At 40.8% G+C, this 22,177-nt stretch overlaps 1 protein-coding gene across 4 annotated transcripts in view; it reads right to left on the reverse strand.

Annotated features, from left to right (window-relative positions):
* The window catches only part of irf7 (interferon regulatory factor 7), a 40,531-nt gene extending 19,824 nt beyond the window's left edge, over positions 1-20,707 (reverse strand). For 2 of the 4 annotated variants that reach the window (XM_062967587.1, XM_008108546.3), the window contains exons 1-9: positions 20,553-20,707; positions 18,118-18,222; positions 16,010-16,160; positions 13,967-14,156; positions 12,575-12,666; positions 10,778-10,829; positions 9,074-9,211; positions 7,969-8,202; positions 2,035-2,229 (exon numbers count right to left, since the gene is read on the reverse strand). In XM_062967587.1, the coding sequence (XP_062823657.1) occupies positions 2,035-2,229; positions 7,969-8,202; positions 9,074-9,211; positions 10,778-10,829; positions 12,575-12,666; positions 13,967-14,156; positions 16,010-16,160; positions 18,118-18,140 (1,075 nt within the window). In that variant the 5' untranslated portion in view covers positions 18,141-18,222; positions 20,553-20,707. The remainder of the gene's footprint in view (positions 1-2,034; positions 2,230-7,968; positions 8,203-9,073; positions 9,212-10,777; positions 10,830-12,574; positions 12,667-13,966; positions 14,157-16,009; positions 16,161-18,117; positions 18,223-20,552) is intronic. The other 2 variants (XM_008108563.3, XM_008108553.3) reach the window with 2 other exon arrangements.
* Between the last annotated feature and the right edge of the window lie 1,470 nt (positions 20,708-22,177).

Raw genomic sequence — 22,177 nt, forward strand, 5'->3', positions numbered from 1 at the left:
TACAGCCCAGAAAACATACAACAACCCTCTATAATGGTTTTTTAAATAACCACACAAATGAAATAAAGGGTTGGGTACTTGTGGCACTATAAATACTCCTGGATTCCAATTCTCATTATCCCTGTCCATGCCGGTTGGACATGATGGGAAATGGAGGCCAGCAATTTCTGGCAGACAACAGATTCCCCAGCCCAATTTAGATATTTCTTTCTAGGAACTGGGGCAAAGAAAATGCTAGGATATACAAAATCCAATGACTTTCACTATGCTCTTCATGTTCTGCAGTTAGCAGTCAAGGTGATCTTCTGCTATGATTGCAACCACGAGGCCTCCCAGTTGTTAGGCAATGTAAATGGTGCCAAAACTATTCAGTTGAAGTCCTCAACTTAGGGGAGAACTTTTGAGAGGGTCACTGTATCCCCTGAACTCCAAAGGAAAGGGGTTCTGGCCCGAAATTGACATAAACTAGCCTGGGCTGCAAGGTCCAAAAGAAAAGAAACCTGGACAAATTAGGCCTAGTCCAGAAAAGGGCTATTCTTTTATTCTAAACTTTAGCACAGGACTTCATTATCATATTCTATAATGTAATTATTGTATAGAGATAGCCCTCAGTATTCTCAGGGTTAAGGGTACAGGGCCACCACAAAAGTAGAAAAAAAGGTTCCTGTTTTGACACATTTATGCCAACACAATTTTCTTGCGCTTTTGGTAATATGGGCTAATTGGTAAGGAGTTCTATATTATTTTCTCAGTATTTTCCATTGTATTTCCTTAATTCTCAGATGCTTAAGTTTTTTTAATTGAGTTAATCTGCAAATCAATATCCTTCTGATTACTATTTATTTCCTTTATGCATATGTGGTGGTAATATGACAAAGAACAAAAACGTTTATAGGAAAGTAAAGGGTGACATGGAAGAAGTATCTGGGCTAAAAATAGAGCTGAATAAAACACCGTTTTTCACCAGGAAAATGGAAGGTTGGATTGTAATAAAGATTGAGCAAATATTAACATAATCTATCTATATAAAAGAGTGATGGCATCAGGGCAGCGGACAAAACAATAAAACTACAGGTCCCCCAACCTCGAAATTTGACAACATTCACGGCTCTAAGTTGATACAACAAAAAGAAAAGAAAAATAAAGTCCTAATTACAGGGAAAGTAATAATTGTTTTTATCCAATTGCTGCCAGTTAGAAGTCTAAGCTCCGCCCACTTGGTCTCCTAGCAACCAACTCAGCCCAGGGGACAGGCAGAGTTAGGCTTCACTTAGGCCTCTTCCACAGATTATCAGATTTGAACTGGATTATATGGCAGTGTAGACTCAAGGCCCTTCCACACAGCTATATAACCCATTTATAATCTTATATTATCTGCTTTGAACTGGATTATCTTGAGTCCACACTGCCATATAATCCACTTCAGTGTGCATACTGAAAATAAAGGCAACCATACAACAGACATTCAATACCACCACTACCTCAACAATTTCTCACCAACACCACCAGACAACGCCACAGCAACGCGTGGCAGGGCACAGCTAGTATTTATATATAATAAGCAATGGTTGTGCTAGGATGGAAAGAATACAAAACAATGGGAAATAAAAAATGTATGAATCTTTAGCCAACAAAATGCTCCAGGATTAAATCATTGAAAGGAAAAATAAATATATAAATAGATATCCTATGGGGAATTGGGTCTCGAATTGGAAAGAATTGATAGACAAAGTGAAGGGGAAGAGAAAAGGAACTAAATCAGACCATCTCCATGATCCAATAAATAGAGTAAAAGCTGAAACTGAATTACAGCTGTTCCCAGAGGAATAGGGGAGAGAGGGAGAGGGAGTGGGGTGGGGTAGATAAGGAGAAAGGTAGAAGTAGGAAATTAAGATGGAATTAGAAAGGAATGGAAATTGAGCTATACCAGAGAGTATGTAATCTCTTTCTTTAGTTTAGAATGTAGTTTATATGGCCATAGTTGTAGTCTGCCCTTTCTCTTTAGGAAAATGCAAGCAGAATGCATTCACTGACCTGAGTCGTTCTGCAACAGAGTAGTCTGGGCAGGAGGCTGCTCAACTGGGGGTGCAACGGGTAATGGACATGGGCTCTGCTCCAGCATGGTGTGTTGGCTTGCTGCATTGCACATCATCACTCCTTTTGCAAGAGGGTCTTCATCCATGAACATATTTTCAATGAAGCAGCTCTCATTACCAAGGGCATCAGCTACTATGGAAGATACATATATTGAATGTACTCATGTTTCTAGGAGCAGGCATCATTGAAGCTTTGCTTCGGGGTGAGCAACTGTTAAGGACTGGTGCCTACAGCCCCAAAAGTAATGTTTTGTCTCCAAATGCCTTCGATGAGCATGAGGACATTTCTATCACAGTTCTCCTGGTCCTCAAATGGCTAGGCAGGTCCAAAATGTGGTAAAAAACACACACACACAAAGACCATTTGGGAGAAAAAGACAAATTTTAAAAAAATCAAAAAATATATTGCTTCAGCTGTTGGGGTACCCCAGGGTCACAAAAAAAGCCCTGGGGGTTCACATTGCCAGCCCCCTCACTTTAGTTGCTCTAATCAAGATAATGTAGTCTTCTTGTAGATCCTTCCCATTTCCTTTTTAAAAAAATATTTTTATTCAAAGACCAAAAACCAAACAATCAATAGCATGTTTACACAAATGAAACTTTTAGGTTTTTTAAAAGAAGTACTACTGGACAAACATAAAACGAACAAGGACACACACCAACGCAGTAAGAACAAACCACACAGAGAAATGATCTACAAACCTCTCATTCACTGCATGCTGATTTTTATCTCTATTTACACTTTTCTCTTTAAATGCCGTTATATACCATATATACTCGAAGATAAGCTGAGTTTTTCAGCCCTTTTTATGAGCTGAAAAAGCCTCTCCCGGCTTATAATCAGGTCAAGGTCAAACCGGCAGCAGAGCCTGGAGGCCACTGCTTGCAATATCTATATATATAAAAGAGTGATGGCATCAGGGCAGCGGACAAAACAACAAAATTACAGGCCCCCCCAACCTCAAAATTTGACAACACAACCCATCATCCACGGCTCTAGGTTGATACAACAAAAAGAAAAGAAAAATAAAGTCCTAATTAGAGGGAGAGGAATAATTGTTTTTATCCAATTGCTGCCAGTTAGAAGTCTAAGCTCCGCCCACTTGGTCTCCTAGCAACCAACTCAGCCCAGGGGACAGGCAGAGTTAGGCTTCACTTAGGCCTCTTCCACAGATTATCTAAAGCCCCAGCTTCTGCCAACCCAGAAGTTCGAAAACATGCAAATGAGAGTAGATGAATAGGTACTGCTCCGGCGGGAAGGTAACGGCGCTCCATGCAGTCATGTCAATGGCTACATGACCTTGGAGGAGTCTGCGGATAATGCCGGCTCTTCGGCTTAGAAATGGAGATGAGCACCAACCCCCAGAGTGTGAGTAGATCAATAGGTACCGCTCTTGCAGGAAGGTAAAGGCGCTCCATGCAGTCATGTCAATGGCCACATGACCTTGGAGGAGTCTGCGGACAATGCCGGCTCTTTGGCTTAGAAATGGAGTTGAGCACCAACCCCCAGAGTGTGAGTAGAGTAATAGGTACTGCTCCGGCGGGAAGGTAATGGCGCTCCATGCAGTCATGTCAATGGCCACATGACCTTGGAGGAGTCTACGGACAACGCCGGCTCTTCGGCTTAGAAATGGAGATGAGCACCAACCCCCAGAGTCAGACACGACTGGACTTAATGTCAGGGGAAAACCTTAACCCTTTACCTTAACTACCACCAATTCCTCAATACTTTATTTCCCATACCACCATACTTCGCCACAGCAACGCGTGGCCGGGCACAGCTAGTATGATATATTTCTCTCTCATCTTCCCTTCCCTTATTAGTGTTTATTTTTCCGAAGCCTCCCTCGCTCTTAACCAAGGGAATGTTTTGAAAAGGGAAAGAAGCCCTTGCACGTCAGGAAGACTATATATATACCCATTAATCTTATAAAAGCATATTCCCCTGAAATATTTGTTAATCTCTGCTACAGATATATAAGCATTTCTCCCTGCAAGCCTTTGCAACACCTATTTATCTTTATATCTATCTACATTAATTTTATATATGAATTTCCCCCTCATATGTTTGCAAGTCTTTGCATATCCTATATACATATAGATATCTAGAGATTTCCATGAACTTGTATATCTGTATCTATGTGTATACATTATTTTATATATGAATTTTCACCTTTGCAAATCCTATGCAGATATAATTATCTATATACAGAGAGATGGTTTAGATAGATAGATATGAATATAGATATATAGGGATTGTAAATATTGCAGGGGCAATGCACGCACGCACGCACACACACACAGATTTCTAGATAGGTATAAACATAAATATATAGGGCTTCCAAATATTGCAGGAGGAAAATGCACATATATAGAGAGGATTTTCAACCATTTCAGGGGGAAATGTGTATGTGAAATTAGTATATATAATTATATAATTATAGATCTATATCTAGCTCTGCATTGTTTATGTAGGCATTGAATGTTTGCCTATTACTATGTTGGAAGCTGGCCTGAATCCCCATGGGGAGATAGGACAGGGTACAAATGAAGTTTTATTATATTATTATTATTCATACCATATTGTTTTGTTGACCCTACTTTTCCACTTACAGAACTAATTTGCTGTTTTGCTTTGAAATACGGTAAATATTCAAAAACCTTTAACCTACTGATATAATTTCACTGGGATCTATTTTAGGTGCCTCTGGTTATATTAGGGTTGGCTTATACTCAAGTATATACGGTAATCAACTTTCTACCTTTAATAACATTCTACTAATTCCTGAAAGCCATAACAAATATCCCCTCATTATTATAACTAGTAAATTAGTACGTTACAATCTTGCTTGTAGTTGGACAAATATTTCCCTTCAGCAGCGTAGTTAATGTTGTCCATCTCAACAGATTCATTCATCTTCATCAGCCGTTGTCATTTCTCTTTGTCTTCCATTCTCTAGGCACACATTCCTCTTGCTTTTCTCTTCCCTTTTTAATCAATCTTCTTTCCCAATCTCTTCCTTAACACAATCCATTGATAAAGAATCAGATCTCTAATCTGTTGTCTTATAAATCTAACCAACACATCTCTATGAAGCTTTTTCTGACTGATCTCATAAGAATCCTTTCAATAAGTCTCATTCACCACACAGCTGAAATCTTTGCATGGAACTTCTGCACGATCAACAAGGACTTCAGACAACTTGAAACAAGTCACTTGCATTAGTTGTTTTGGCAAATCTCGTGCACTGATTTTTTTTTTCCTGCTCTTTGACTTCTGGGAGAGACATTATTTCCAGGATTTTCTTCTTGTGCTATGATTTTCCTAAACTTTCCATCTGTTTTTGAGTCCCAGATTTTACTAATTCTGGTTTCTCTGCACTAGCTCACCAGTCAACGTATCCAACGAGATATGAATCTCTTTAAATTTCACTGACAGCCTTGCCTCATCAGTCTCAGTTCATGAAGAATTTGGGTAAGATCCACTGGTTTTTGCTTAAGCTCACAATGGCTTTATAATGTAAATTTCCTCTGAGTCCTTCTAAGTGATTCCATATTCACTTATTATCTGTTGTGGTTGAACACGCAGTGACAGCCCATTACACTTCTTTCCTCAATAGGTTGCTATGACCAACAAAGGGGGAAAATCTGTCTTTCTGTGTACTTTTCAGCCTGATGACCTTCTTTTGTTTTGGCTTTGAAGATAAATGTCCCACTTTTAAGATTAGCTTTTAATGGCTTTCCTTGATGTCCATTAAATCATTTTGTAAGGGGGGAGTTCCTTGGCAGTGACTACAATTTCTCTACCGTTTCAATTCTTGGAGACCTTTTGAGCTCTAAGCAAAAAGTTACTCACAATCTTAGGCATGCAGAAGGTCATTAATTAGAAAAGGAGGATACTTGATTCAACATGCGGGAATTTCAAGAAATATTATTGAATTCTTCTTGGTTAAAAAAGCAGGTTGGCATTGCTCGTGTTGTGGGAACAACGACCATCTGTGGCAGATCTTTCTTATTAGCTCTGGCTATCACTGTGATGTGGCAGATGTCAAAACAAATGCCTAAACACAGCATTAGAGAGCAGAAATTGGAGCTTATCTGAAGAATCTTCTCCAATCTTCTCATACCAGGGATGAATATCCACCAGTATGAAAATGACACAAGCTGATGTGACCATAGCTGGCAACATCCCCCTTGAGAGTTTAATGAGGGGACTGTTGTTCACTTCGCCATCTTGCCAAGATCTCTCAGATCCTTTCTATTTCCAATACTTTTGCTGCAGAATTGGTATACAACTCATCCAAAGTAAGCAACTCATCAATTTTAACAGGCAGCATATCACGCACACCCCTGTGATGACTCATGGGCCTTGTAGTCCTGTTCCTAGTACTATTGTGGCAGACGAAGAGGAAAACATGGGATTTTCGCCGGTTCAGCCAGAGCCGGAGCCTCTTCACCTGCAGGATGTTGACGTTTGCCCTCAAGAATTCAGCCAAACAGGCCTTGGGCAGAACTCCCCCCCGTTTTCCAGGAGGGAAAATTATGCTAAAGATAGGGGAGCCAGGGAGGCTAATCGCAGAAGCCTGAGAATCGCTGCCAAACAAATGGATGATTAGGTCTGCTTCCCTTGGGAAATTCTAAGGAGTCATGCATCTGGACAGAGTTGGGTTTCGTTTCTCGTTCTCTAGGGAAAGAGTTCTGTTGGCGGGAAAACGAGACCCAATATAGGTGTTTGTCGCAAGGGAAACTTTGCAGAGTCAATTGATCAGCTTGAGGAGAGAGATCGTGTGTGGACTTCGTAATCCCTGTTCCCTGCTTCCCAGATCAAGTTTCAAGTCTTGCCTTGTCTCACGGTTTTGCCACGGACTTTGTTTCATGCTTCATGTTTGCCTCGTTTTAAGTCTTGGATCAAGTCAAGAATCAAGTTTATTTCCAGCCTTGTTGTCAAGCTTCATTGGACTATAAAGACTTTGTTATTTCCCCACACTATTGCTTGGCAAAGTGTGTGTTTCGGTCAAGTGGATTACAACTTTGAACTCTAATATCTTATATTGGACAATACATTTCTGGACTATATTTGGCCTTATCTGAAAGGTCTGCTTCTGAACTATATTCTTCACTTGTTTTTATTGTTTTTATATATTTCTTTAATAAAGATATTAGATAGAGACTGGCCTCTGTGTAAGGTTATTGGTGCTCTGCAGCCTGGGTCCTGACAACCCCACACATAGGTTTGTGGCATGCTTCTGTTTGTTGCCCACCTAAAATGGGCCTTCAGCTTAAAACAAACCTTAAGAAATTATTGGACTTGCTTTTGTTGTCTATGTTGAAGTCATTTCTATTTTGTGGAAACACTAATCACAGGGTTTCCCTGGCAATATTTGTTCAGAAGGAGGTTTTGCCTTCACTACCTTCTGAGGTTGAGTGTGACTTGCCTAAGGTCACTCAATGGGTTTCCATGACCAAGCATGGATTTGAACCCTAGTCTCCAGTCTTAATCCACTAAACCATGCTGACGCTACCATTCCCAGACTACAATTCCCAGAATCACGCCATAACAGCTGCTGACCGTACCATCTAGCTGATTTTAGACACTATTGTCAAAAACAGTATCTTTTCCAAATTAATTTGTTCAGCTGGTTTTTGTCCGCATTGGCTCAACTTTAAAGTTGGCCAAGTATGGATCCAATTAATATCTGGTATTTTGCTGGTTCTAAATAAAACCATATTTTAAAAACAGTTTATTCTAGGCATACAAGAGAATTCATTTGTGACTGATCTCTCTCTTTGGCGCTAATCTCTTGAGAATTTTAGATACTGGAATGACACATGACGTGCTCCTTTTTGGTAAATTCATAAATTCCACACTCACCCAAATGATTAAGCTGATTTGGGGCAGGGGAGTTTTGTTGGGCCTGTTGCACTGCAAGTGTGGCAGTTGATTGATGCACCACATCTGTTGTGATTTCAGGCAGCCACTTAGATGGCTCTTCATAATACCTATTTTCAACTGTCTCATTCACTGCTCTATTCCTCAAGTGGTGGTAGCCAGTTTGATCAACATGAGGGACAGCATAGGTATTGTTTTGTTGATAAGCAACTTCACCTGTAGAATTGGGGAGAAAGAAAAAAAACGTGGAAGAGACAAAATGATAATATTGTAAGATCAAAATATCATGCCTGTTGATCTAATGTCTTTCTACACATAAACTTTACATTCTCTTTATATCCTGTCCATTTAGACATCTGTACATGAAGACATTACATACATCTGCTATTTATGAAGTAGTCAGCCTTATAACCCAAAGACTAAAGGCAAGGCTTAAGAAGCATTTGAAATGATTAAAATAATTGTTGGAAATTTGGGGAAAAGGTAGGCACTTTTGATCATATGTGGTGTAAAAAGGCCCAGAAACACTAGGCACAAATACATAAATTTTGCTATATATAATAACGACAGCAAGAATTACTTACGCTCAAAGATGGAAAGACTCAATGATACCGCCCCAAGATGATTGGCTTATGAAAAAAGAATGAACTTGCAGAAATAGACAAATGTACTATGTTGATTAAAGAGAAATCTCTAACTTTAAGAAAGACAGGGGCCCATTTATTGTGTTTCTACAGCTAAGGTGGGGCCAAATCTCCATCACTGTTTTACTGGACTATATGAGAATGGATGTACCAATGGTTTCTTTTCACTAAATGGGTGTAGAAGATTGAGAGAATATAACCACCAGACAGAGAATGTAGGGCCATTAGATTAGATAACATAGATTGTTTGCAGTTTGTAGTCATTGGGGGTTTTTATGTCTAGGATATAATAGCATTCTAGAAAAAGTATTTTAAATCTTTTGTTGTTGATGATCTTGTTGGGTTTTATTTTTGCTTTTTTGTATGTTTGTATGTAGGTTTTATTCTAATCTGTCTAAATAAAAAAATTAAAAAGCATTTGTCAGTTGTGAATCTCAACCTACCTATGGGATGATCACTGGGAGAAGGAGCCCATGAGACTGTCTGAATTTCATCCATATTCATGTTGGCTTGCTGCATAACCCACTGGAGCGTATCACTGCTACACTGGTAAACATTTTCATCTGTATTCACATTTAGTCCTGTAGCATACACACACACATGGATATCAGGACCATAGGTTAGCATGGCATTGTGCTCTGTCTCCTCTTGGGACAACTGGCCCTCATATGCAGAGGCTCCCTTGCTCAATCCACTGGCTTAAGGAGTCAACCACAATCTCACCTATCTGTACCAACAGAGAGGGAATGTCTATATGAAATTTAGCCAGCTGACTGTGCAACAACCATGTACAGGTTCTTGGCTGATATCTCCAATTTGCTCCATGCTGCAGTTACATGGGGTACCAACACAGGTACAGCCTTGGCTATGTTCATGCAATATCAGTGGTGCATTCAGACAGAAAAGAAATGCAAAATATAAATGTTAATTTAACAAAGAAGTTGTTATGTGCCCTCAAGTTACTCTGACTTTGGTGACATTATCCTAGGGTTTTTCTTGGCAATATTTATTATGAAGAGGTTTGCATTGCATTTCCCTAAAGCTGAGAGAATGTGACTTGCCCAAGGTCACCCAATGGGTTTCATAGCCAAATGGAGATTTGAACACTGGTCTACACAGTCGTAATCCAGTGCTCAAACCAGTACATCATGCTTGCTCTTTAGCAAAGACGCTAGCCTTGAATACTAACCTTAACTTAATAATAAGACAAATAACTTTTCTAGGTATTTTAAATATGAAGTAATATTGAATTGATCTATTTATATTAATTTGGTCATAGTACTGTAGCTAATAATATACCATTGGGGCTGATGATACTATGGAAAGGTGACCTTTCCTTGGCTTAGGTCACACCTTGCAAACATAACCTCCCAATACTAACATGTTACATCAGCTTTGTCACTCAACTCACTCCTGTGCCTCATTGCTAGATGTTTCAGTAAAGCAGTACATTGTATTGTTCATTAGTAAGACTCTACTTCATCTGTTGGGGGAAAGGGGGAATTTCAATTTGCTTTAAATACAAGCGGGCAGAGGATGTTTCAACTTTTTACAATGTTAAGCTGGCAACGCTCCTGAGAGCCGAGTACTGTGGTGCTTTGAGCACTGGACCACAACTCTGAAAACTTGAAATTGAATGCCCACTTGGCCATGGAAACCCACTCAGTCTTTGGCAAGTCACTCTCTGTTAGCTTCAGAACAAACCTTGCCAAAAATTACCATGATAGGTTTGTTTTGGTATCATGATAAGTCAGAAATGATTTCAGCAATACAACAAACAAGGCTCCAAAGCTAAAGCATCTCCCAGGAAGTGTTGGTTGTGTTAGAAGAAAGGGAATCTTATTGGACATCTCACATAACACTGCTCTTCCAGGAAGAACCTGGAAGGCACTCTAGTCCCTCCCAGGAAGGGGTCCTGGGCTTTTAGTCAGTGAAAGGCACCACTCTTTGGGAATTTGAATCCCAGCTTAAGTTTAGAATCTGAGTTCTTGGGTCACAAACAATGCAAGACAAAGTGGCCCATTTTTTAAAGTGCTAAATAGGGGTTTGAAAGTTGTTACCTGAACCTATCCCTATTATAGGCATCTGCCTCTGATGACATTTATAGTCATAAACTAAAAAGTGAGTTATCATTAGGGTCATCATACCTGGGACTGGATTTTCCAATGACAGCATTTCAAAGGCAATGTTTATCTCCTGCTGTAAAACAGATAAATAAGCAGGTTTGTCACACATTTAAGGGAAGCCATGCAAAAATGTGCCTTATACTCTTCTCCAGCAACCTTAGATCACACCTTTTGTAGCATGTTCTAGAGCATAACACCATTTTCAATGATCAGGTGTCTTTCAACTTTGTGAAGCAGAAGCAAGAGAGGTTTTGATTAAGACTACAGACTTAGAATGTCTTCGATACGAATGTCTAAAATCTTTGACTACTTCCACATATTTCAACTAATTGATGTTTTTAAATACAAAGTTTACAATAAGTCCTGCTAACCTGGGGGCCACGAGACCTAAAATAAGGTCTGCGAGACATGTGGGGGAGATTAGCATCAGATGTGCCAAAGGAAGCGAGCCTGATGGTACTAAATATGAATTCTTAAGCCCAACCAAAAAAATTTTTTTCTTGGTGTCTTTGTTTTAGGCCTGTACCTAGGGTTATTTGGGGTGCTGATTCAGAAAATTGCATTGGATAGACCACATCAGCTCTAGATTATTAAAGATAGATTTCTGTGGGTGAATAGATGGTGACTACTAGATAGCATACTAGATAAATAAATAAATGTTTCTGTATCAAAAACTAGAGCTAATGTGGTCTATGCAATGAAGTTTTCTGAATCAGCACTCCAATTAACTAAACCGAATCTAAAGTTGACCAAAAACTGATTCGTAACCCTTTTGATTCTAATGTTGGAGAGTGGGCCCTGGTAAAAAAAAAGGTGGGAACCACTGTTCTACTCCATGGTGCATTAGTTCTTCAAGAATGTTTGAAGTATCAAGTATTGCTTCACAGCTCCACCCTTGTCCCTCCCCAGTAGGCAAAGGAGCTGTTTTGAGACCATAACAATAAATTCTGCACTATGGCTAAGCTACATTGGCACCAAGCTGGCAAATACTTGTATATCTGTATTTTATTTTAAGTGAATTAGATGTATGTTGTGTTAGTACTGTCTGTTCTTGATTAAGGCCAACTGGCTAATCAACAAATTGTTGTGCTTTTCTCAGACACTGTTGATTCTCATTGCCAGAAATGGCTCTTGAACATTCTCATAGCTCCACCTGGAGATTCCTGATGGTCTCTATTCAAGTTCTAACCATGCCCGATTCTGTTTATACTCTGAAGTCAGATGGAGTTCAGGGAGGAATGATGGTTATATGTCTACTAAGAATTCCACAGGACTTACTGTATATTCGACTTGCAACTTCAATGTAACCAAAAGAAAATTGAAGTCCATCTAAAGTTCTACATATAAATGGCTTGCAGAATCAATTCCTATGGAAACAAAGTCCCCTGACAAACCGGTCAGATAGAACTTTCCCCCCCTTTTTTTTTCATTTGACTTGCTTCCCACTGAATAAAGACAGATCCTTAACATCAATCATTGCCATGCTGTCATTAATAGGAATATAAAAATCTATATTATAGCTGAATCAGACCATTGGCATATCTAAGCCAATAGTGTCAACTCTGACTGGCAGTACCTCTCCTAATTTTGTTTCAGGTAGGGTTCTTCTCTAACTCTACCAGGAGGTCTCTAGCAGTCTCCCAACCTTGCTTGACTTCCAGAATCAGGTAGGTTTAGGTGTGTTCTGGATGGTATGGTAGTAGCCCTGAATGACACTCAGAATAATACATTGGTTTACAACATCATAACATTAGAAGATGCTCAATTGCTTCACTGCTCTCAGATCCCTCAATCCCATTGCAATCTACAGCTTTGTACCTGAAGTGGAGGTGTCGTCTGGTCGGAACCTTGAACTCCTTCACTGGAAGGGCTAATACGTAACATATCATTCTCATGATCACCATCGTTCCCTCAAAAAACAAAAACAAAAAAACCGAAGAAATGAAAAAAGATACAAACAGTATCTCTAGAGTGCAGCTCTAATGGGGACAGTAAAAAGTTTAATGTCCTAAGTTATAAGATACATGTGTTTAGGAACATCTCCCTTTTAACTGCCCGATCCCATGCATAGATCCTATTTGTGCTGATCCCACAGTCTAATCTGGATAAAATAAATTGTTTATGGAGAATCAGCTCACAGTTTAATGAACCAAGACTGCCATGAGCTTGTTGCAAATAGGCAGAATCTCTTTCCCCCATTCCCTTCATCAGTTAAACGCAGATGCCTCTAAGAAAATTTTCCATTTTGCCTAAAATAGAAAATTGTGGTCAAGAGCCTACATCTGAGTCACAGAGTTCAAATGTTGTATGCAGAGTTATATGCTGGTTGTACTAAATGACCTTTCCATTGAATTGTAATACTGCACTACTGAATGTGCAATCAAAATAGTGTTATAGTCCCATCCACATTTGTTAGGATAAGGGGCACAAGACTCCAGTAAAAGTGGAAAACTGCAAATAAAAATGCTATGTTTTTATCTGACAGAACCATTCTCTAGGAATATCTAGCTTCTCCAGCATGGCTTTATGGTCAATTTCTGCTGGATCATACTGGTGGATCTCCAGATTTCTAGAGAGGTGGTCTCTTTAGGAATCTCTAGTTACTTCAGTAAGACTCCATGAGAAATTATTTGGTAGAAGGTGACCATAGAGTCACATTAGAGGACGTAGAGATTCCTATAGAAACTAGATTAATCAAATCTGCAAAAGTCAAATCTGGAGGACGGGCACTTTATCTGAGAATGCACATCTACATGACAAAAGTTACAGCAGGAACAATTGTTCTGATCACTGACATCATGCTTTTAAAGTGCGGGTCCCAACTCCAAATGGGATCCCGAAAAATTGGGCAAAAATAAATGTTTACTGAACATCACCTAGTGTCTGCTTTAGACATGTACATAAACAGTGTAAACACATAATACTAAGTTTATAGTGTACTCTGCAGAAGACGCTTCAGCGGTACTTCATAAAAAGTAAAATCAAGTGTGAAACAGGTGAAGAGCAAGTAAAAATGTGTATGTTGAGTTGGGCAAGAGATGTAGGGCATGACATAAACTTAGCTACATGAAAAGATGTGGAATAAACACCTTATATTCACCAGACCCAATGAATTGAAATAAATGATCAGCTGCCCAAAGTAATGAAGAAGACTTTGCAAACAGAGTTTGGGGTATTATGAATATCAACAGATATCCCTGCCTTACTTACTTCTATCAGCAGGAAGGTTGGCAGCATGTGCAGCATTGTGAGAGATGATTCTATACACATGATAATCAGGATTATTCGACTTCAGTTCTTTAAATTTCTTTGTGCTGTTCAAAGCACAACGGAAGTTGGTTTTCCATTTGCTTGGGTCTGGTTGATGTTCATTGTATTTTTTGCTGACTACAGCCCATTCCTTTCCAAAAACATGAAATAAGAGATGCAGAAAATGTGAAAAGGACCATGCTGCAGAAAGTTGGCCTCTGTGTTGCTTGAATCCCTGTCCCAAGCAGAATTCATATTATGTAAGGATAACAGTAGAGTAGGGAAGTGAATGGGTGGTCCTTCTGATATTGCTGCGCTTCTATGATTCAACTCATGCCTGGAGGGTCGGTCCCAGATAGTGTTATTGGGTAACTCCTGCTCGGCCCCAACCATTGTCTTGTGGGGTCCCGCAGGGTTCTGTATTGTCCCCCATGTTGTTTAATATTAACATGAAGCCACTGGGAGAGATCATCAGGAGTTTCAGAGTGTGGTGTCATCTCTACGCGGATGATATCCAACTCTGTCACTCATTCCCACCTATCACTAAGGAGGCTGTCCAGGTCCTGAACTGGTGCTTGGCCGCTGTGTTGGTCTGGATGAGAGCCAACAAATTGAAATTGAATCCAAACAAGACAGAGGTCCTCCTGGTCAGTCGGAAGGCTGCACAGGGTAAAGGGTTACAGCCTGTGCTGGATGGGATCACACTCCCCCTGAAGGCACAGGTTCGCACTTTGGGGGTGAGCCTAGACTCATCGTTGAGACTGGAGCTCCAGGTCTCAGCGGTGGCTAGGGGAGCCTTTGCACAGTTAAAATTTGTGTGCCAGCTGCAACTGTCCTTTGGGAAGCCAGACTTGGCCACGGTGGTCCATGCTCTTGTTACATCCCGACTAGACTACTGCAATGCACTCTACGTGGGACTGCCCTTGAAGACTGTTCGGAAGCTTCAACTAGTACAATGGGAGGCAGCCAGGTGAATAACCAGAGCGATGTACAGGGAGCTTACTACTCCTTTGCTCCACTGGCTGCCAATTAGTTACCGAGCACAATTCAAAGTACTGGCTTTAGCCTATAAAGCTTTAAATGGTTCCGGTCCAGCTTACTTGTCTGAACGTGTCTCCCGCTATGACCCACCACGTGTTTTAAGATCTTCAGGAGGGGGCCTGCTTTCGGTGCGGCTGGCAGGGATGAGAGACAGGGCCTTTTCGGTGGTGGGCCCCCGCCTATGGAATGCCCTCCCAGGTGAAATCAGGCAGGCTCCCTCCCTCCTTTCCTTTCAGAAAAAAGGTAAGACTTGGCTGTGGGACCAGGCTTTCAATTAATAGTGGCAATATCAATTACAATATATGGCTCAGGATGAAATTGACAGACCTGGTTTTGGACTTGAAAAGCGCCTAAATATTTATTTTTATGTGTATTTATGAATGTTTTAATGTAATTTAATTTTAAATTGAGTTGAAATATCACTGTAACTGTTTATGTGTTTTATATTGTAAGCCACCCTGCGTCCCTGTAAGGGTGAGAAGGGTGGGGTAGAAAGACTGTAATAAATAAATAAATAAACAAACACAATTAGCTATGCAGACAACCCAAGGATCCCCATTCCCTACTACAACAAATAGATAAAAACCCCTGGACATAACATTCAATGTACAAATAGTACAGAGCTGAAAGCAAACAAAATTGGGACCACAGTATTTGAATGCGTGGACAGTTTTAATACCATGGTCTCAAGAAGAACTGTTCCTAATGAGAACAGCAAATCTATGAGCGATGGAGCAATTCAAGTCAGGAAATACACCTATGGTGTGGGAAGAAAAACATTTCTATGTCAGAGTCCTGATCCAATTTGTTTAAAGAAAAATGTGTTATGCAAACCCCTTCTGAACAATCTTGCCAGGAAAAACTCTGGATAGATGCCTCAGGATCAACACAAGTTGAAAACTACTTAAAGACAAACAACAATATGGACATACAAGAAACTACCCTTGATTGAAGAGATTATACCTTGAAAATCCTGTAATCATCAGCTACAATATCCTTTCTTGAATTGTGTTTCCAGGGGATGCAAAAGATTGTATGGGCCTCATCGAGCCAATATTCTCTGCTGTTGATCTCATTGACCAGCCAATCAAAAAAGCAGATCTTTTGTGGGTTACTGAAATAGAAAGGAAACATATTTAACTTCCAGGTGTAGGACAGGCTGAGCATTACTGCAACAAGCAATAAGATAAGGGATGATGTGTGTAGAGTGTAGTCAGGCTAGACCTGTAATTCTACATTTTTAAAAAATGCCCAGTTCCATAGTAGTTTGTTGTTTTGTTTTGTTTCTTGCTGGAAGCACATTGTTTTCTAACAGTTTTGATACTAGATCCTCTCTTTTCCTAAAAGAAAGAGACATTCTTTCAAGTTAAGTTTTCATGTACAATAATTTACACTTCTGTATCGGTTTCAACCATGTATATGTACATTCATTTCAAAAATAAAATCAAACAAATGAAGAAATTGCTATTTCCTATTTCGCTGCAAAGGCAGCATTTCAGTTGCTATCTGGTATGATCAGGGCTGGCTCAAGAGCTCCAATTCAGATGAAAACTGGAACAGGGAAGGATTTGGGAGTAAGATGTTAGTCACACTATGTCTGGCATTGTCAGCAGAACAAATCTGTACTGAACAGTTACTGTACTGTAGCATCATCTTTTTGCTTCTAACACAAAAGGGGCAATGCATTTTACTTTAAATGTTGCACTGCTTTGGTTTGATGGAGGCCCCCTTAACCATCTGAAAAACATAAAATGGTAACTGGAAAAACAGTAGAACCTCAAATGACCTGAAGACACTGTCCAAGTGGTGGAAAATACTCCCTCTATATTCTACATAAATAATAATAATTCCATTTATTTCCTGCCTCTCAGCTTGGCTAGAAACAGGGTACAACAGTCAAATACATCTATAAAATCAGATATTAAAACATAGTGAAGTATGAGATAATAGAATCCTTTTGGTGATACTGTATATATAACTTAAATGCTTTTATAGATATTGGAGAGACATTATCTACATCCTTTTGCAAGGCTTCTTCTCCCTTGCTATTGATGGGCTCCTTTTCCCTGATATGTTTCAAAATAGCTACACAGAACGTGGCTATATCTCTGTAGCCAATCGATGGCCAGGGAGATGGTGTTCTTCCCAGTGGCCTTCCAGATGTTGATGCATGTTGAAACAGTACACATGCTAGGCTGCCACCTCCACCATTTCCCATATGAACCTATCAGAGAATAACACAGTATCAACTGGCTCTTCGAGAATGTTGCACTGTAAAGAACCCTTGTATTTGCAAAATTACTTTTTTGGACTAGACTTTCAAGAATTCCCCAGCCAGCAGAAAGGGAACACCTGTCTTAATTTGCTCTCAAGAGCATACCAACAAACATTGGATGCACTGCCTTCTGACATTTATCTAATGGCCAGCACACAGCCCTGCAACATTATCTTGTGTTACAACTGGCCTGAGTTCCAGGATGGCTATCGGCAGACTCTGGCTTATAAGCCTGCAGTCCTGGAGACGCTTATTAAAATAAAAGCCCTGCTAATCACAGTGAAACTTGTTTCCAAAAACAGTGTAGGATTACTGGATTGCTGTGCATTTTCTGGGCTGTATGGCCATGTTCCAGAAGCATTCTCTCCTAACGTTTTGCTCACATCTATGGCACACATCCTCAGAGGTTGTAAGGCATATTGGAAAATTAAGCAAGAGAGGTTTATATATCTGTGGAAGGTCCAGGGTGGGAGAAAGAACTCTTGTGTGTTGGAGGCCAGTGTGAATGCTGCAATTAATTCTTTTGGAACATGGCAATACAGCCTGGAAAATGCACAACCCAGCGATTCTGGCCATGAAAGCCTTTGACAACACAGTGTAGGATTATGTTGCACAGATTCTGGTTATTTCCCATGATGCTATTTTTTAAATGCTATTCCTTATGACAACATAAATTCAAAGCACCTGAAAGGCAAGTTTTAATTCAACAAATATATTTTTCAGCCTCTTGATCTCCAGATGTCTTATTGTGCCCACCCACTTTGTATACATCTGGCTGCTGAAGGCATGCACTCACTTTCTGTTTGCTGCTGCGGCCATTATGGGTTCAAGAGTTGGAATAGGAATGAACGGAGACTTCTGGGCTTGCGGTACTTGATGTCTTGTTGATTAATAGAAGAATCTGAATCACCAGAAATAAACCAAACGGGAAAATCCCCATCAGTAGACTTGACAGCATACAAGCAGCGACTTATATATCTAAATCAGGGGTGTCAAACTCATTTTAATCAGGGGCCAAATCAGCCTTATGGTTGTCCTCAATGGACCAGTGAAACCATAGACGGAGAATCTGTGGATACAGAGTGCCAACTATAATTTGCTTGCATGGTTGTTGGTGCTCTTTAGTTTTTACCCAATTCAAGCACCCAGAAGTTATTGGATGACAACTCCCATCACTTTTGATTATCCGCCATGTGGACTGGGGAGAATGGGAATTGCAACCCAACAACACTTGTGGCTCTCAGGTTGGGTAAAGTTTAAAGTTCGTTTTAAAGTCAGACATCATAATCACAAGCCTTGTATTTAAATCAGTGGTTCTCAATCTGTGGGTCCCCAGATGTTTGGCCTTCAACTCCCAGAAATCCTAACAGCTGGTAAACTGGCTGGGATTTCTGGGAGTTGTAGGCCAAAAAACCTGGGGACCCACAGGTTGAGAACCACTGATTTAAACCCAAACCCCACTAACCAAACACAACAAACTTCAGCATTATAAATATTATTGTATCACAACCCATGATGCCTAATGATGAAAAACACAGGAGTTGTATTTCAGCATCTGGAGGGCCACATAAAATGACATGGAGGGCCCGATTCAGACCATGGGCTTAGAATCTGACACACGTGAGCTAGGGAAAAATCACACGTGTAAAATACACAGCAAAGATGGGCTCAATGGATGGATGATGCATTTGCCCTGAGTCCCCTTGGGGAGAGAAGGCGGGTTTAAAAACAAAGTTTATTTATTTATTTATTTATTATTCTAATAACATTTCCCATCCATGGACTTGATAATGGTTCTTTCACTTCCATTACCTCTGATCCATCTATAGCAGGTTGGGTGACTTTGCAAGCCTGGCACCAATGACTTACCCCAGGCATGGGCAAACTTGGGCCCTCCAGGTGTTTTGGACTTCAACTCCCACAATTCCTAACAGCAGGTAGGCTGTTAGGGATTGTGGGAGTTGAAGTCCAAAACACCTGGAGGGCCCAAGTATGCCCATGCCTGACTGACTCTTCAATTTTTTTAAAAGCATTAAAAACAAAACAAAAATAACTGTTCATAACAAGCGACAAAAATAAATAAATAAAGGAACTCAACGGGCCCGTCCGGTTTTGTATGGAGTGCAATTCAGGATCTAAGCCCAGAGGGACCCTGCACTCCCAACTAAACGAAGGGAGACGGAGGGCCGTTCTACTCACACTGCGCATGCGCGCGCTTCCGCTTGTCGTCTGGACCACCCACCCACCAACAACAGCACCGGCTGACGTTTCAACCCAGCTGAATGTAATGCGGTTTAGTCCCGAATCGGCTTGTATAGGCGCATCCACACTGTGGAATTAATGCAGTCTGACACCACTTTAACTGCCCTGGTTCTATGCTATAGAACAGGCATGGGCAAACTTCGGTCCTCCGGGGGTTTTGGACTTCAACTCTCACAATTCCTAACTGCCGTAGGCTGTTAGGAATTGTGGGAGTTGAAGTCCAAAACACCCGGAGGGTCGAAGTTTGCCCATGCCTGCAGTAGAATGTGGACAATTTCAACAGAATTGAGAAAACCACGAAAATGATCAAAACCTGGCTATCAGTATTTTTAAAAAATCTAAAATCAGGTCACTAAACAAAGAGCAACACTCAGAAAACGGGAATTCCAGACAGGAAAGAATCAGGGCCATCTAACACCTCCCAACAAAGGATTCCTCCAGACAGGAATCAGCCAGACTTTGAAGCCATTCAATGCTAATCAAGGTGGCCAATTGCTACATTCACCCTTGCCTCCAACAGACAAGAGTTCTTTCTCCCACCCTGGACTTTCCACAGGTATATAAACCCCACTTGCCTAGTTTTCCAAAAAACCTCACAACCTCTGAGGATGCCTGCCATAGATTCAGGTGAAACGTCATGAGAAAATGCTTCTGGAACATGGCCAGACAGCCCGCAAAACTCACAGCAAACCACTGACAATAAGGTTCTTTTAAAAGTCCTGAGCGAGACAATAACTTTCCTTGCCCTTCCAGCTTTCATCCCTTTGGGGGCCCTTCCATACAGAATAGCAAGGCAGAAAATCCCACAATCTGCTTTGAACTGGGTTATCTAGTCCACACTCAGATAACGTGGGACTTTCTGCTTTGATATTCTGAGATATAGGGCTGTGTGGAAGGATCCTGGATCTGCAGCTTTCCAACCTTCACATTCAAAACATACGCTAAAAAGCCCACCAAAAAAACCAATACCTTTCTCTTTGCCGGATTCTTGCTATTGCAGGTGAGGTGTGGAATGGTAGAAAACATAAACATAATCGCCCGGCTCCGCGCGCCGCTTTATATTGCAAAGCCTGGAGGCCTCTGATTGGTCGTGATCACCATCGCCCGCCAATCAGAGACGAAGCCGATTGCAAAGCAGCGCGCGCCCATCTTTTTTCTCTCGCGCGCGCGCGCGCTCGCTCTCTCGGTGATGCAAGCGGTATCTCTCTGCCGCGCCTGGTGATGCCATTCCCGTAAACCACGTGTCCTCCCCAAACACTCTTAAGTTTCATTTCTGGAGCTGTCCCTCTCCTCGAGGCGCCCTTCTGCAAGGCGGGCCGGGAGCGGCATCCTGCTGAGGAAGGAGGCGCGTGAAGCAGCTGGCTCCCTTCCCTGGGAAAGCGGCCAGATCCTTGCAGGAAGTGAGAGCGAAACTGGTGGCCATAAAAATTAAGAAGAAAGTGGGCGAAACCGTTTCTCTGTGGCCAAATTCAAGCACGCAAGCTCACCCAAAGAGCTTCCGCCTCCCCTTTTCAACTTATGTTTTATAATTTTATATTTATGGGGCTAGGGGTGCATCTACACTGTAGAATGAATGCAATTTGACGCCACTTTATCTGCCATGGCTCAATGCTATGGAGTCCTGGGAGCTGTAGTGTATGGAGGCACCAGTACACTAGCACTTAAGGCTAAATATCTTGTAAAACTGACACTCCCATGATTCCATAGCATTGAATCAAGCCAGTTAGTGCATAGGGAGAAGCATGGGTGGCAGCAGAGGTGCTGCCACAAGATAAAAAACCTAATAACCCTATGTAACATGATTTTTGTTCCTAGGTTATAAATGTAATTTCCTAATTGGTTCTATCACGAAGACATAGAAAAAGTTTATCAAACTGCAAAAACTTGGTTTTTGCGGGACATCAGGGAGCACATTTTGCTATAGTTTTTCAATGAATATCTAATAGAGACAATCAATTCAACATGGTTTGTAGCAGTGACAAAAATGAAGTTTCCGGAGTATAATAACTACTTTCAAAGTAAGAGCTGCACAATTAAACATGAAATAAGCTGTGAGTTTTGCAAGCTCCATGGCCATGTTCCAGAAGCATCTATGCCAGGCATCCTCAGAGGTTGTGAGGTCTGTTGGAAACTACGCAAGTGGGGTTTATATATTTGTGAAATGTCCAGGATGGGAGAGAGAACTCTTGTCTGTTTGAGGCAGGTGGATACTTGTGAATTTCAATTGCTTCTCTGAAGCATGTAGACAATTTCAACAGAAAGGTGGAAACCATGAAAATGAACAAAATCTGGCTACCAGTATTAAAAAAAACTCTTAAATCAGGACAGAAAATAAAGAACAACACTCAGTAAACGGGGAATTCCAGACACGAAAGAATTGAGGCCAGCTAACACCTCCCAACAAAGGATTTCCCAGGCAGTAAGCAGCCAGACCTTGAAGCTTAAAGGCTATTCAGTGCTAATCAAGGTGGCCAATTGCAACATTCACACCTGCCTCAAACAGACAAGAGTTCTTTTCTTTCTCCACCCTGAACATTCCACATATATATAAACCCCACTTGCATAGTTTCCAACATATCTCACAACCTCTGAGG

Source organism: Anolis carolinensis, chromosome 1, assembly GCF_035594765.1.
Source record: "Anolis carolinensis isolate JA03-04 chromosome 1, rAnoCar3.1.pri, whole genome shotgun sequence".
Taxonomy (NCBI): Eukaryota; Metazoa; Chordata; class Lepidosauria; order Squamata; family Dactyloidae; genus Anolis; species Anolis carolinensis.